The 16,019-nt window shown below is 38.5% G+C and overlaps 1 protein-coding gene across 1 annotated transcript in view; it reads left to right on the top strand.

Moving 5' to 3' along the window:
- F8 (coagulation factor VIII) overlaps positions 1–16,019 on the top strand; it is a 269,846-nt gene that overhangs the window by 87,224 nt on the left and 166,603 nt on the right. The window contains exons 4-6 of the mRNA XM_053698910.1: positions 8,833–9,045; positions 10,006–10,077; positions 13,271–13,348. Of these exons, the coding sequence (XP_053554885.1) occupies positions 8,833–9,045; positions 10,006–10,077; positions 13,271–13,348 (363 nt within the window). The remainder of the gene's footprint in view (positions 1–8,832; positions 9,046–10,005; positions 10,078–13,270; positions 13,349–16,019) is intronic.

Genomic DNA, 16,019 nt, shown 5'->3' with positions numbered 1-16,019 from the left:
AACAGAAAGGTAAAGTTCTCTTTTGCAGCTGTAAAGTAAATGTCCCTTTTAAACAGGTGTATAACAAACAGAAAGGCAAAGTTCTCTTTTGCAGCTTGTAAAAGTAAATGTCCCCTTTTTAACAGGTTTAGAACAAACAGAATAGCACAGTTTCTTGTACAGCTTGTAAAAGTATAATGTCCCTTTAAGCAGGTTTATAACAAACAGAAAGGCAAAGTTCTCTTTTGCAGCTTGTAAAAGTAAATGTCCCTTTTAAGCAGGTGTATAACAAACAGAAAGGCAAAGTTCTCTTTTGCAGCTTGTAAAAGTAAAATGTCCCTTTAAGCAGGTTTTGTTTATCAAAGAAAAGGTTTAAAGGTAAAGGCAAAAGCAAGGTCAGGCAGGCAGAAGTCGGCATCCAAATATCAGCAAAAGGTATAGGCAAAAGACAAGGTCAGGCAAGCAGAAGTCGGCATCCAAGTATCAGCAAAAGGGTAAAAGCTACAGGCAAGGTCAGGCAGGCAGAAGTCAATATCCAAATATCAGCAAGTAGGGATTAGGCAAGAGGCTTGGTCAGGCAGGCAGAAGTCGGTACACAAAAGAACAAAATTGATATGGTACTCACAATCCAGGGAAACAAACAAACGGGCCCAGATTCAGATCTCCCGCCGTGATTTAAAGGGCAGGAGCGTAACCGTCATCAGAGGGGTGTGAGAGAAAGCGTCATGTTGCTAAGCAACATGACGTCAGACACACAGAGAAGTTCCGGGAGCCGCGGCGACACGGCGATGAACGGAAGCAATCATGACAGCACCCCCTCCTCAAGGACCCCTCCGGGGGACAGGACCAGGTCTATCAGGATGAGTCTTGTGGAAGGTCCTGACCAAAATAGGAGCATTTACTTGATGAGCAGGTTCCCAAGAACGTTCCGTGACTGGATAACCCTTCCAATGAATGAGATAATACAATTTCTTGCCCCGCCACTTGGAATCTAGAATATGGCTGATCTCAAACTCAGGATGTCCATGCACCAATAACGGTGGAGGTTTAGAAAAAGGCTTAGAATACCTGTTAATCATCACAGGTTTTAAAAGAGAAACATGGAATACCGGATGAACTTTGAGAGACTTGGGTAAAGCTACCCGATAAGCAGTGGAACATACCTGACCCAGTATTCGGAAAGGACCCACATATCGTGGTCCCAATTTGTTAGAAGGTTGTTTCAGGCGAAGAAATCGAGAGGCAATCCAAACTTTATCACCAGGGCGATATTTGGGAGCCTTCTTCCGTCGAAGATCCGAAAAGAACTTGTAACGTCTAGAAGTTACAGAAAGAATACGATGTATCTTCTGCCAATGTCGAGTTAATCTTCGGGCTGTAAGATCAGAAGCAGGATTCACTGTGGAGGAAGTATGCAAAGGGAATGTCCTAGGCTGATATCCGTAGGCTGCATGAAAAGGAGAAGTCTGAAGGGAGGAATTGTACCGGGCATTATGAGCCAATTCAGCCAAAGGAAGGTAAGAAGTCCAGTTAGAGTGATAATGATCCACATAATGTCTAAGATAAGTTTCAAGACACTGGTTTACTCTTTCAGTCTGACCATTCGATTGTGGGTGGTGAGAAGTAGAGAGAGATATAGTAGTACCAAAATGTTTGCAAAGTGACCTCCAAAATCGAGAAACGAATTGTACCCCTCTATCTGAAACAATATCTAGAGGAAATCCATGGATTCTTACAATATGTAGAATAAAAAGTTCAGAGAGTCTTTTGGCAGATGGTAATCCTGGCAAGGGTACAAAATGAGCCGTCTTAGTGAACCTGTCGACCACCACCCAGATAGTATTGTTCCCAGTGGACAAGGGAAGATCGGTAATAAAGTCCATGGATACATGAGTCCAAGGCTGGTGAGGTATAGGCAATGGTTGGAGTAATCCTGAAGGAAGTGGCGTGGAGTTTTGTTCATGGCACATTGTGTGCATACTGAGACGTAATCCTTCACATCTTGAGAGAGTGTAGGCCACCAGAACATGTTGTTTGAGGTTTCGAGTGGTAATACTGATGCCAGGATGTCCAGAAAGGGGACTATCATGAGCCCAAAATAAAATCTTGGAACGAAGGCGTTCAGGAACAAAGAGTAAACCATCGGGAGGTTTTACAGGACAAAGGAAGATGCTCTTGAGCGGACTGTAATTCTTGTAACCAAGAAGTTGTTAACTGGGCAATGACTTCATGAGGTTGGAGAATGGTACCAGACTCAGGAACTGGGGTATCTTGAAATTGTCTGGAAAGTGCGTCTGCTTTAATATTTTTTGAACCAGGTATGTAAGACAAATTATAGTGAAACCGAGAGAAGAATAATGACCAGCGTGCTTGCCTGGAATTTAATCGTTTGGCTGTTTGAAGATACAGAAGGTTCTTATGATCAGTAAGTATAGTAAATGGCAAAGAAGTAACCTTCCAGCCAATGTCTCCATTCATCCAATGCCATTTTGATGGCAAGCAACTCTTTATTCCCTACGTCATAGTTAAATTCGGAAGGAGTGAATTTTTTAGAGAAAAAAGCAACAGGATGAATCCTTCCAGTCTCTGGTATTCGTTGAGACAGAACAGCTCCAGCAGCAACAGAGGAAGCATCCACCTCCAGAATAAATTGAAACTCAGGATTTGGATGACGAAGGATAGGAGCTGAGGAAAAAGCTTCTTTGAGAGATTCAAAAGCTTCTATAGCCTCAGACGGCCATACCTTACAGTTTTGTCCTTTTCTTGTGAGAGAAGTAAGAGGAGAAGTAATAGTAGCAAAATTCTTGATGAACTTTCTGTAATAATTGGCGAAGCCTAGGAAACGTTGTAAAGCCTTCAAAGAATCAGGTCTAGGCCAATCCAAAATGGCAGAAAGTTTAGTAGGGTCCATTTCGAATCCAGATGCCGATATTACATAACCCAGAAAGGGTATGGATTTTTGATGGAAAGAACATTTCTCCAGTTTAGCAAACAGATGGAATTCTCTTAGACGTTGAAGTACTTTCTTGACGTGGAGCACATGATCTTGGTGGTTCTGAGAAAAAATTAAGATGTCGTCCAGGTATATGATAACAAAAATATTCAAAAAATCACGAAAGATCTCGTTTACAAAATGCTGGAAAACCGCCGGAGCATTGCATAGCCCGAAGGGCATGACCAAATATTCATAATGCCCAAATCGAGTGTTAAAGGCAAGTCTTCCACTCATCTCCTTTGCGTATACGGATCAAGTTGTATGCACCACGTAGGTCGAGTTTGGTGAAAATGGTGGCTCCCTGAAGATAAGTAAAAAGTTCAGGAATAAGGGGCAGAGGATAACTGTTCTTGATGGTAATCTGATTCAATCCACGATAATCAATACAGGGTCTTAATCCGCCATCCTTTTTTTCCCACAAAAAAGAAACCAGCCCCTACAGGGGAAGAGGAGGGTCGAATAAATCCTCTAGCCAGATTGTCTTTTATATATTCTTCCAGAGCCATGTTTTTCTGGTTTAGAAAGTGGATATGTCTTGCCTCGAGGATAGGCAGCCCCAGGAAGGAGATCAATGGGACAATCAAAAGGGCGATGAGGAGGAAGACGTTCAGCTTCTTTTTTGGAGAAGACATCCACAAAGTCATGGTAATGCATAGGTAAGGATTCCGGAGTTTCAACTGTGAGAGCAATAGTGAGTGGTAACTTAGTAATCTTTTGAAGACATTTAGTCTGGCATGTAGATCCCCAGGAAGTGAGTTCACCGAAAGTCCAAGAAAAAATGGGATTGTGAATCTGGAGCCAGGGTAATCCCAAGATAATGGGAAATTGCGGAGTGGGAATGACATCGAAACAAATTGTCTCAGAATGAAGTATTCCTACGGTGAGGAGTAGGGGTTGAGTAGAAAACTGAATGTATCCAGAACCCAAAGGATCTCCACTGACCGTAGAGACTGAAATGGAATACTCCTTCTTTAGTAAGGGTATAGAATGAGTAGAAACAAATGTAGAGTCAATGAACACACCTCCAGCACCAGAATCAATTAGAGCTTGGGTATAGATCTTCTTATGTCCAATTAGAAGAGTTACTGGAACAAAGAGTTTCTTGTATAGGGATGACCACTATTTTGGCTTAACTCAGTTCCCTGGACTAGAGTTAAGCCCTGGCTTTTACTGGCCTAGTAGGACAATCCCTTAATAAATGCCCTTTAAGGCCACAGTACAGACATAAGCCAAGAGTCCGTCTTCTCAAGCGTTCAGTCTCAGTTAATTTTATACTCCCTACTTCCATGGGTTCAGCCTGATCAGTAGTAGGAGAGGCTGGAGTGACTGGATTAGAAAAACGAGGAGCTAAACGAAAAGGAGTTCGAGTTGAAGCCCTCTGTGTTCTATCCTTTTCTTGTTGGCGTTCACGAAACCTGGCGTCGAGACTGATACAGAGATTTATTAAGGCTTCTAAGGACTCTGGAAGTTCACGATACACCAATTCATCCTTGAGACGCTCAGAAAGTCCTTTACGGAAAGCGGCTCTGAGTGCTCCCTGATTCCAAGTGGTTTCAGAGGCAAGGGTGCGGAACTCAATTGCATATTGAGAGACTGGTTGATTTCCTTGACGTAAATCCAGGAGAGTAGCTTCAGCAGCGGATGACCTTCCAGGTTTATCGAATACGTTTGAGAATGTAGATAGAAATGTATCAACATCCAACAGTATAGGATCATTCTTTTCTAGCAAAGGTGACACCCAAGCCAAGGCTTTTCCTTTCATTAGGAAATAAGAAACGTGATTCTAGAAGAGGCAGTAGCAAAGAGAGTAGGGCTATTTCGGAAATGAAGACGGCATTGATTCAGAAGCCCTCTACATTCTTCAGGATTCCCATCATATTTATCCGGAAGAGGTATCCTGGGACTTAGTTGTACCTGAGACTGATTGTTAGGAATCGGAGGAGGTAATGCCTCAATCGGATTGGATTGGGATTAGGATTGGGAGGTGCGGTAGCAACCAAATTTTGTAATAGAGCAGTAATTTGATCAAGTTTTAGTGTCCAGAGACTGCAAGTGAGTGGCATGAGAACCCAAGAGCTGGCCCTGGTGAGCCACGGCCATAGATAATTCAGTGGGGTCCATTTTTATGGCCCGTTTGTAATGTCAGCCGCTCTGGAATCAATCCGGGATGTAACCCAACTGCTAGCGTGAATTGAAAGCACACGCTAGCACACTGAGAAATATCCAGGACGTGACCCACTCAGGAAGCAGATTAGAAGATAACAAAAATGAATCTTGTTCCAGAATGCAGGAAAGCCACAAAGGATAAAACGTCCCTTTAAGTAGTACAAAGAACAAAAAGGAAATGCTCTTACTTGAAGCTTCTGAAAAAGGTCCTCTTTAGCAGGCTTGTAAAACAAAGGAAAAGTTCTCTTTTGCAGCTTGTAAAAGTAAAAGTTCCTTTTAAGCAGGTGTATAACAAACAGAAAGGTAAAGTTCTCTTTTGCAGCTTGTAAAAGTAAATGTCCCTTTTAAACAGGTGTATAACAAACAGAAAGGCAAAGTTCTCTTTTGCAGCTTGTAAAAGTAAATGTCCACTTTTTAACAGGTTTAGAACAAACAGAATAGCACAGTTTCTTGTACAGCTTGTAAAAGTATAATGTCCCTGTAAGCAGGTTTATAACAAACAGAAAGGCAAAGTTCTCTTTTGCAGCTTGTAAAAGTAAATGTCCCTTTAAGCAGGTGTATAACAAACAGAAAGGCAAAGTTCTCTTTTGCAGCTTGTAAAAGTAAAATGTCCCTTTAAGCAGGTTTTGTTTATCAAAGAAAAGGTTTAAAGGTAAAGGCAAAAGCAAGGTCAGGCAGGCAGAAGTCGGCATCCAAATATCAGCAAAAGGTATAGGCAAAAGACAAGGTCAGGCAAGCAGAAGTCGGCATCCAAGTATCAGCAAAAGGGTAAAAGCTACAGGCAAGGTCAGGCAGGCAGAAGTCAATATCCAAATATCAGCAAGTAGGGATTAGGCAAGAGGCTTGGTCAGGCAGCAGAAGTCGGTACACAAAAGAACAAAATTGATATGGTACTCACAAATCCAGGGAAACAAACAAACGGGCCCAGATTCAGATCTCCCGCCGTGATTTAAAGGGCAGGAGCGTAACCGTCATCAGAGGGGTGTGAGAGAAAGCGTCATGTTGCTAAGCAACATGACGTCAGACACACAGAGAAGTTCCGGGAGCCGCAGCGACACGGCGATGAACGGAAGCAATCATGACAGTGCCTTCTTGAGACTAAACAGCCCTTTTCTACTGCATTACATATGAGTATGTGAGAGTCACTAAACTACAGGGATCTATTTAGGTTGGCTAATTCAGCCCACAATGGGTACAGCGTTTGATGTGTTGTCGGTTAGGGAGCAAGACTAAAACAGCAATTCTACAGCAAATCACACATATAACAACAACACACGTCATACCCAGATTTGATTGGTGGTATTCACATTGTCAGCTCAAATACAGTTTAGCTAGAAGATAGAGGCAAGACTAGGTTACATTGAGAGTGATCTGCAACTGCCACACATAAATTGTTATCCTCAATAGAAGGTGGGCCAACATTTAAAGGAGAGGATATAACTTTATGATATAACATATGTGGGCCCCCACCCACTTAGAGACAAACAATCCATATCACTGAGTATTTGAATTTTAATTTTTACTTATTTTTCAGGGGTGTTTTAGTTTCCCGGCTGTGTCTGAGGGAGGTAATATCGGCTATATTCACATTGTCATCTCAAATGTGTCTTTGCTAGAAGATAAATGCAGGGCTAAAATTACATTAGAGGTGGATTGCGCCTGTCCACATACACATTTCTTGGGGGCAACCAAAGCATATATGAGTTATTCATGTTAGGCACTTCACAGGGTAATGTTCCTTCTTGAGACTAAACAGCCGTTTTCTACTGCATTACATCTAAATATGGGAGAGTCTCTAAGCTACAGGTATATATTTGGGTTGTCTAGGTCAGCCCACAATTAGTACAGCGTTTCATATATTGTCAATTAGGGAGCAAATAAAAATAAAACAACAATTCTACAACAATTCACACATATAACACACACATCATTCCTAGATTTGCCTTTCTACAGTATAACACAGGTTGTGACATCTGCAGCCCAACAGAAATATTTACAAGGTGGGAATAATCCATACATGTCAGATAGTTCACAAGTAAGTCTAAACTAGTTAGCGTGGGTACACGCTGCTATCATTGGATTATATTGCCCGACAGGTTTCCCTCAAGATTAGTGGCATGGGGACTGAGCGAGGGAGTCAACTCATTAGGGATGGTCTGGTACACAGTTATGTGGCACACAAACAGGAAACAAACTATCCGACTCCAGCCCGTGATGTTGCCTGATATCGCTGACCTGGAAGATAGCAGTTTTTTTTGCGGAGGAGGGGGAAACTGCCGCACAGCGAGGCCCAAGGACAGCAGCACACCAAGAGAGCAGCTGCCCCAACTTGAGACTGGTCGCGAGGTCTGCAGCGCGGCAGCATCCCGTAGTGGATCCCATATCAATGCTCCCAAAGGGCAACCGTCCCATCTTGAGTCCAACCTCTGGATCTGCATAGAGGAGATTGCCCGCGGTAAGTCACCTGGAATTGGTAGCTTGCCCACTGCGCTGTGCAGCAGAGGTCTTTATTGTCGCCATCTGTGTCTGTAGTTTCGGTGGTTGCCACACTGTTCCGTTGTGCAGCTCTGCCAACTGGGCTCAGTGAGAAGTGTGCTGCATGAGAGCGGGCCCGGGGCTGACCTGGAGCACTGGCTATACAGCCGTTAGCACCCGTATGTCCACTGAGTGCCGGGAGTCCTGCGATCGGTTTGTTCCCCTTAGAAATAAATTTGGGCAGGTCAGTGACTGGGAAGTGGACATGTTACGTAGTCCTCTGGGCTCCAACAGAGTCAGGCACTGCCGCTGGGGTAAAAGATTAGAGATGTGTGGTTCCTGCACCAGCGTTATAGTGCCCATCTCCAAGGTGTCCGCCTCCCGGTCAGCAAGTGAGATTTGGCGCGGTTCAATTGAACAGATGGGTGATGTTGCTTTATCATGATCCTGTATATAAAGCCCTCTCATTTCACAGAGAAGTTCCTCTATAGTTGCCGTCAGGTTGTCCAGTAGTGGTGCGAAGACATCAGTTAGGGCATCAGTGATATGCGCCATCTTGTTAAGCAAAGCAGGGGACGTCTGCAGGCTTAAAGGCGAAGTTTTAACTTTTAGGTGCCTTCTTGGAGGCCAGGAGTTGAGATTACCCTGATCCTGTAGGTTTCCCGGGCACAATGCTTGCCAAGGGATGAGTGGAATGGCTGAAGATTTTGCCACTCTGCATTCAAAATCCGATTTCAAACAAGGGAGAGTTGTGAAGCTGTGGCCATCTTGTTGAGCCGCCTACCGGAAGTAGTTTATATAAGCTTTTATACAACACAATATTAATCAAGTGAACAAGAGAAAATACAAATCTGTTGTAGTCCAACGTGGGTGTATGGAGCTCCAAGCCCCAGTTCTACCTAATTTAGAAAATCATTCATATTTTAACTAAAGATACTAATCATTTTCTGCTCTTGCTATGTACAGTATTGAAATTAATTAAATCATAGACATTGTTAGGATTTGCATATCAATGTGAGAAGCTGCAGCCATAAACCAATGCTAAGAAAAAATGTCATCAACAATGTCATAGCTCCAGTTGTAAAAGCAAAACCTTTACACTTTTTGTTTGACTATTGCTTTCCTGTAAAATAATAAACCTTGACAATTTGTCTTTGTCTCTCTTCCCCACTGGTCATAAATTCTTCATTTTGACCCTCTATATTCTTTGATGATAGGAGTCGGTTACAGAGATGGAACTAGCCAATCAGAGAGGGCTGACGATGCTGTGGCTTCTGGAAAGGAACACATTTACATTTGGAATATCCCAGAATCCTACGGGCCAACATTATCAGACCCTCCATGTGTAACCTCTGCCTACTACTCCCACAGTAACTCTTCACATGACATGAACGCTGGACTGGTGGGTCCCATCATTATCTGTAGGCCTGGTAAGGCTGCTCCTGCACTAAACAGGGGAAACCTGTAATGGATGGTATTTGGAACAAGAATATCATTTCTGTTGAAAAGTTCAGCATTGCTCATTTACCCAACAAGATATTTATATAATATACAAGATTAAAGGGGACATGAACCCAAACAAAATGTTTCTTTCATAACTCAGATAGAACATACAATTTTAAACAACTTTCTTATTACTTGAACTTCTATTATCACATTTTTTTTGTTCTCTTTGTATCTTTTGTTGAAAAGTAAGTTTGTAAGCTCAGGAGTGTGCACATGTCTGGATCATTATATGGCAGCAGTTTTGCAATATCCATTTGTAAAAGCACTAGATGGTAGCGCCTATTTCATTGCCATGCAGTGCTCCAGATACCTACCTAGATATCTCTTCAACAAATAATACAATGGGAATGGAGCAAATTTGATATTAAAAGTAAATTGTAAACTTTTTTTAAATTGTATTGTCTGTCTGGACTACATAAAAATGTTTGGGTTTCATATTCCTTTAACATATTTTTCTGGAGTAGTCATATGATAGTATTTAGTATTTTATTGTCTTATAATCTTAGCACATTTCTTTTCATTTCATTTGTTATCATAATTATCAATAAATGTTATGTTAGTTTGTTATTGTGTCTTAATATTATGGGCCCTGTGTACTAAGTACGGTGCAGACAAGGTTTCCGCAAGGGCTAAAATGCAGCTTACGCTGCTTAGTACATTGAGCCCTGTATCTCATGTTATTTAGGTGCTTCTGTTTTGGAGTTTTATTTTATGTAGTTGAAATAGATGGTGAGCAAAATCTGAAATGTCTGTATGATGGAATGTGCAATGGTCGCTAAATGGTGAGCCTGGCACATACACATGTATGCACTTCAGACAGTGACCAAATGCTATTAGTAAGACAACCATGTTATGGGAATGATCTCTGATTCTTCTTTCTTTAGGATCCCTCTCTGAAGATGGATCTCAGCAGGGAACCCAGGAAAAAATCCTTCTATTTGCTGTATTTGACGAGAGTAAGTCATGTGCTTTTTCCTGCTTTGCGATTTATATACAGACTTCTGGGTAAATTTCACTTAACATATAGAATAAATAACCTGTGCTACTTAGTCAATGTTTTGTGGGATGCAGTCCGGGCTAAAGTTGCCTCTAGATATATATAATGTTTAGCATATATTTTCATATTAGCTTTTTAGTACACTAGGAGGCTTTGGGCTAAGACTGTATCCTATTCTATATTAATATTAACAGGTTCTTAATGTTCATTTTTGTTTGAATTCATGTTCTGGATTACTAAGGAACAGTAAAGATGGATTGAATGTATTAGTTAACTATTTTATAGTTATAAAATATGTTTATATAGACACCCTTAATCATATACTGTTTTTTTTTGTGTTTTTTTTTTACTTATTTAGTGTATGATGAGGTATGTATATATTGGTATACACCTTACTTTGTACCAAGTTGTAATTTAGGCTTTTGTTATATTCCACTATTGTTCTATAGTTGCCGTGTGGAGGTTTGGTGTATACACAAATATACTTATAATTTTCTTTATATATCGTACAATCAATTCCATCCATTCATGTGACTCTTGGTAACATTAGTTGTACCTTAGCATATGCCTTATAATATTTGTATCTGTGAAAGGTCTGTAATATATGAGTGGGTGTATTCTTCTCTTTTGTTTTTAACTTGAATCTTTGTTAACCAATGATGTCTTAATACGTAATATATAAGGCAGGGGCAACGCCCTACACCTATGGCTATGACTACGGCTAACCCCGAAACGCGTAAGCCAGCTTAGGTAAATACACCTACTCTGTCTACTCCTGTTTGTTCCTGTATTTTAAAGCTATTGCACAATAAAGGATTTATATTTTACAAACGGACTGTCCGCACCTTTTGTATTACTCATAAAAAACCCAGACATATTTCATAGTTCAGATAGAGTGTAACATTTAAAAAACACACATTCTAATTTACATCTATTTTCAAATTGACTTTGTTCTGTTGATATCCTTTGTTGAAAAGCCGTTAGGAAGGTATGGGAGCGTGCACGTGACTGAAGCAATATATGGCAGTAGTTTTATAACTATGTTATACAATTGCAAGAAATAGAATAGTAGGTGGCAGCAGTGTTTCCTGGCATGCACTGCTCCTATCTAGATATCTCTTCAACAAAGAATACCATAAGAACAAAGTAAATTTGATAACAGAAGTGAATTGAAAACATTTTTAAAATTGCATGCTCTGTCAGAATCATAAAAGAAAGATTTTGGTTTTCACGTCCCTTTAAGTTTTGTTATTCGCTGGTCTCTTACACGCAGGTTGATTTAATTGGGTATGAACTTTTTACGTTTGTTGCTAATTCCTACTCTCTTGTACTGTTATTGGTTTTGAGTGTTGTGGGTCTCATTAATTAGAGTTAATGAGAGGGCATCCTGTTAATTCATCCCAATGCCTTATCCCCCTTACTAAATTAGTGCAAGCCTGTGTGATAAACTGATTTTTTATGCCTCAATCCCTTCTTACAAGGTTATGTGTCAGTGACATTGAGAACACTAAGGCCCAATGATAAAGGGAACGTCATACCCACAAGAAAGTGTGGAGGTGATGCTTTAAAAATTCAGAGAAGTGTCGTCCTCCCACAGAGATGAATAGTAAACGCATTTTGTCTTCAAACACTGATTTCAGCCCGTTATAAAATGTTTCAGGCAACCTCAATGCAAGCCAGATCCCTTTTTTAAAATGTTGCTATTATGATGATGCTTTTAAGATCAGGGCCCTAACAATGGAACAGAAGCATTTGAAGCATCAGCCATTTAACTGTTGGTGTATTTGGCGGTGAGCAAGTCTACTGCACCACACTGTGGTTATTTATTTTAAGCATCAAAAATTTACAGAGCAGTTACATGTAAAAATCCTTATTAAAAGACAAAGTTCACATCAAGGGGTAGATTTAGCAATGTCTGTCCGACATGATACAATGTAGCTTATCATGTCCGACAGACATCGCTGAAATGCCGACAGGATGATTGACAGTTCTGCTAGTGTGCCGTTTGTTAAATGCGGACAGCATAAGCTGTCTGCCTGCAGCTGCAGCAAATGTCCAGTGGACATGATTGCTGTCGTGAATCATGTCTGCTCGACAATTGATAAATGGAGTCCATTGCGTTGTCTGGTCCTAGAATAAAATTACTTAATTACTTCACCATTTACTAAAATTTAAACCCAAACAAGCAGGTCCCAATTCAGGAGATTTGAATTTCACATGAGAGCATGATGTTACCCAGCTGAAGAAGAGACCCTGGTCTGTCTCTCTTTAATATATAGTGCCACCAAAATCCTTATATCCTTATATATAATCACTGGTAAATTCTCTCAGGGTTCACTTCTTACATAGAGCCAAGTGTTCATTTGTGCTATTGTTCATGTATGATATATTTTAACTTTTCTCAGCTGTGAATACATTTTATCTTTAAATGCAGTATTGTTCATAGGGGCCGATTTATCATGCCCTGTATGCTGCCTTATGCAGCTGTTTCTGCGCAAGCCTTTAGGTTCGACCGAAACAGGAGTAAGGGAGCAGCGGTCTTAAGACCACTGCTCCTTACCTCGTCTGTCACCTCTGAGGCGGCGGACAGCAATCAGCCCGATCGGATACAATTGGGTTGATTGACACCCCCTGCTAGCAGCCGCAAATGTGCAGGGGGCGGCATTGCACAAGCATTTCACTAGAAATGCTTGTGCAATGATAAATGCCGACATTGTATGCTGTCAGGCATTATCAATGGTGCGGCGGACATGACCTGCTACAGCGGATCATGTCCGCTTGCACTATAATAAATCAGCCCTAATTATCAATAATTTCTAACAATGAACTTATAGAATGCTAAGCATTTTCTGTTAAAGATTATTAAGCACTAAACAAATCATAAATACAATTATCCTGACAATAATATGTAGATGTATTTATTTAAATTAATCTGTCACCCCCATCTATTAGAACTTTATGCATGGCTGAGGAGCACGTTGATTCTTAAAATGCATTTAGTGCTTTTTCACTTTAGAGCCTATGTGCAATGTTTCGATATAAACAAATCATAAGCTGTGTTGTTGTAACTCTTTTGTCAGTGCTATAATACAATGCATTACTATATGTAAATATAATAATCTAACCGTACACATGTACTTTTTTGTGTTTAGATAATAGTCCTAACAAAACGGGAGAGAATGAAGATCAAGTGCACACAATCAATGGCTACACCAATAGATCCTTGCCTGGTAAGTGCACAGTACTTGTCACAACATTGTATTGTGTGAAGCTAGAGTAGACTCTCCAAATTGTCCCATTTTACTGATGCAAATATTAAAAATCAGTTAGTATGCCACTCATAATCTAGCCCATATTTAGTATAATAATATATATATTTAATGTCCCTTTAATTTAGATTTATAGCTAAACTAAAATAATAGTAAATATAGGAAGTTACATAGTATTTGTCCTCTTTTATTGGGATCACTTAGTAAATATGATTTGTATTATTCATGCAATATATATATATGAAAAAACTTTCATGAATTGTCAGCTAAACATTAAAGGGACAGTCAAGTCCAAAATAAACTTTCATGATTCAAATAGGGCATGTCATTTAAACAATTTTCCAATTTACTTTTATCACCAATTTTGCTTTGTTCTCTTGGTATTCTTAGTTGAAAGCTAAACCTAGGTAGGCTCATATGCTAATTTCTTAGGACCTTGAGGCCGCCTCCAATCTGAATGCCATTTTGACAGTTTTTCACCATTAGAGGGCGTTAGTTCATGTGTGTCATATAGATAACTTGATAATTGTGCTCATGCACGTAAAGTTACCAAGGAGTCAGCACTGATTGGCTGTCAAAAGAACTGAAATAAGGAGGCAGTCTGCAGAGGCTTTGATACAAGATAATCACAGAGGTAAAATGTATATTATTATAACAGTGTTGGTTATGCAAAACTGGGGAATTGGTAATAAAGTGATTATCTTTTCAAAACAACAACAATTCTGGTTTTGACTGTCCCTTTAAAAATGTATTCAATAGATTTATAGGGAAACAAATGGTTGTATCTTAAAAGAGGATATTTCAAAATAAATTGCATTTTTGCCCCTCCCCCAAAATGTTTCTTTTGTAAGAAAGTATCTTGCTTTTGTGCTTGTGAGGGTGTGTTACTGTCCAACAATAATGCTGTGCTCTGGGTAATCTGTCTCTTGGGTTAAGGTGTGCACTTCTTGTTAGTTTAACAATCAACTTTAACTTTTTTTCCATGCAAAAGAAATATGTTAACATTTAATAATGCTTTTTCATATGCATGACATCATTTTTCTGAGTTTGAGTTTGTTGTTAAAGCTTTTTATTCTGATATAAAAGTAGTTAAAGCATCTTTTGTAAGCCTGTCCTAAGTAGCCAACTGCTCACTGGCTTATGAGACACATCTCCAAAAGCATAAAAACAAAATCTAGTATTCTATAGGACAGAGCCATTTGCATTTTCAAAAAGTAAAACTCTGATAAAATACATTTTAAAGCACCTCTTTGACAAAGACAGCACAGTCTTTTATCTCAAATCCCGACCAATCAGGATGATCCCTACTTGTTTAGTAGTTTGATCATCTTTAGAAATGTTTTTATTTTTATCATAATTAAATGGTTAATATTAAATACTTTGGGCAAGATTACGAGTGGAGTGGTAGTTTGCGCTCACATTAGAGCGTTAAAACTTCTAGAAGTAATTTTTTTTGCGTTTGGAGATTCAAACTCATATTCAAGTTGAAAGTAAAAAGACTATTAAACGTTGTAAATGCAAAATTGCATTCCCCATAGGCTTCAATGGAGCCAAAAAAGTTGGAAAAAAACCCCACCCAAACATGATTTTGGTTATTTGAAAGCGCAACATAAGAAGATAATATTGCGTATTTCATAATCCAATGTTCTGTACATAGCACGATATATTCCATTTTCTCTTAAAGAAATATTTAAATATATATCTGATGGATTTTTGCACAAATATATATCTATACCTATATATAGTATATATACCAGTATATATATATATATATATATATATACATATATATATATACATACAGTATATATATATATATATATATATATATATATATATAGTATATACATATTCAGTATATATATATATATATATATATATATATATATATATATATATATATATATATATATATATATATATATATATGAGATTATGTATTGGTATATATACAGTATATATTCAGATATATATAGAAATACATATTTTTAAAATACATAGAAACATATTCTGGAATATGAAATATTTACTGTAAATACACACTATAACACTTTATTAAATATGAATATTGCATAAATATAATTTTTCATGTTTTCATCTGCTTGACTGCAAAGGGCTCCAATGCACTTATATATATGTCTATATGTGTATACATATGTATTTATGTGTTTATATGTTTAAATATGTCTGCAAATACATATATATGTATGCATATAAATACATAAATACATATGTACACACACACACATATATATATATAAACATATTTAGACATGTGTATGCATATAAATACATATGTACACACACACACACACATATATATATATATATATAAACATATTTAGACATGTGTATGCATATAAATACATAAATACATATGTACACACACACATATATATATAAACATATTTAGACATGTGTATGCATATAAATACATAAATACATATGTACACACACATATATATATATAAACATATTTAGACATGTGTATGCATATAAATACATAAATACATATGTACACACACATATATATATATATATATATATATATAAATAAACATATTTAGACATGTGTATGCATATAAATACATAAATACATATGTACACACACACACATATATATATATATAAA

This window comes from Bombina bombina, chromosome 1, assembly GCF_027579735.1.
Source record: "Bombina bombina isolate aBomBom1 chromosome 1, aBomBom1.pri, whole genome shotgun sequence".
In the NCBI taxonomy this organism is placed as follows: Eukaryota; Metazoa; Chordata; class Amphibia; order Anura; family Bombinatoridae; genus Bombina; species Bombina bombina.
The sequence above is the reverse complement of the archived record's forward strand: the minus strand, read 5'-3'. Positions and strand labels throughout refer to the sequence as shown.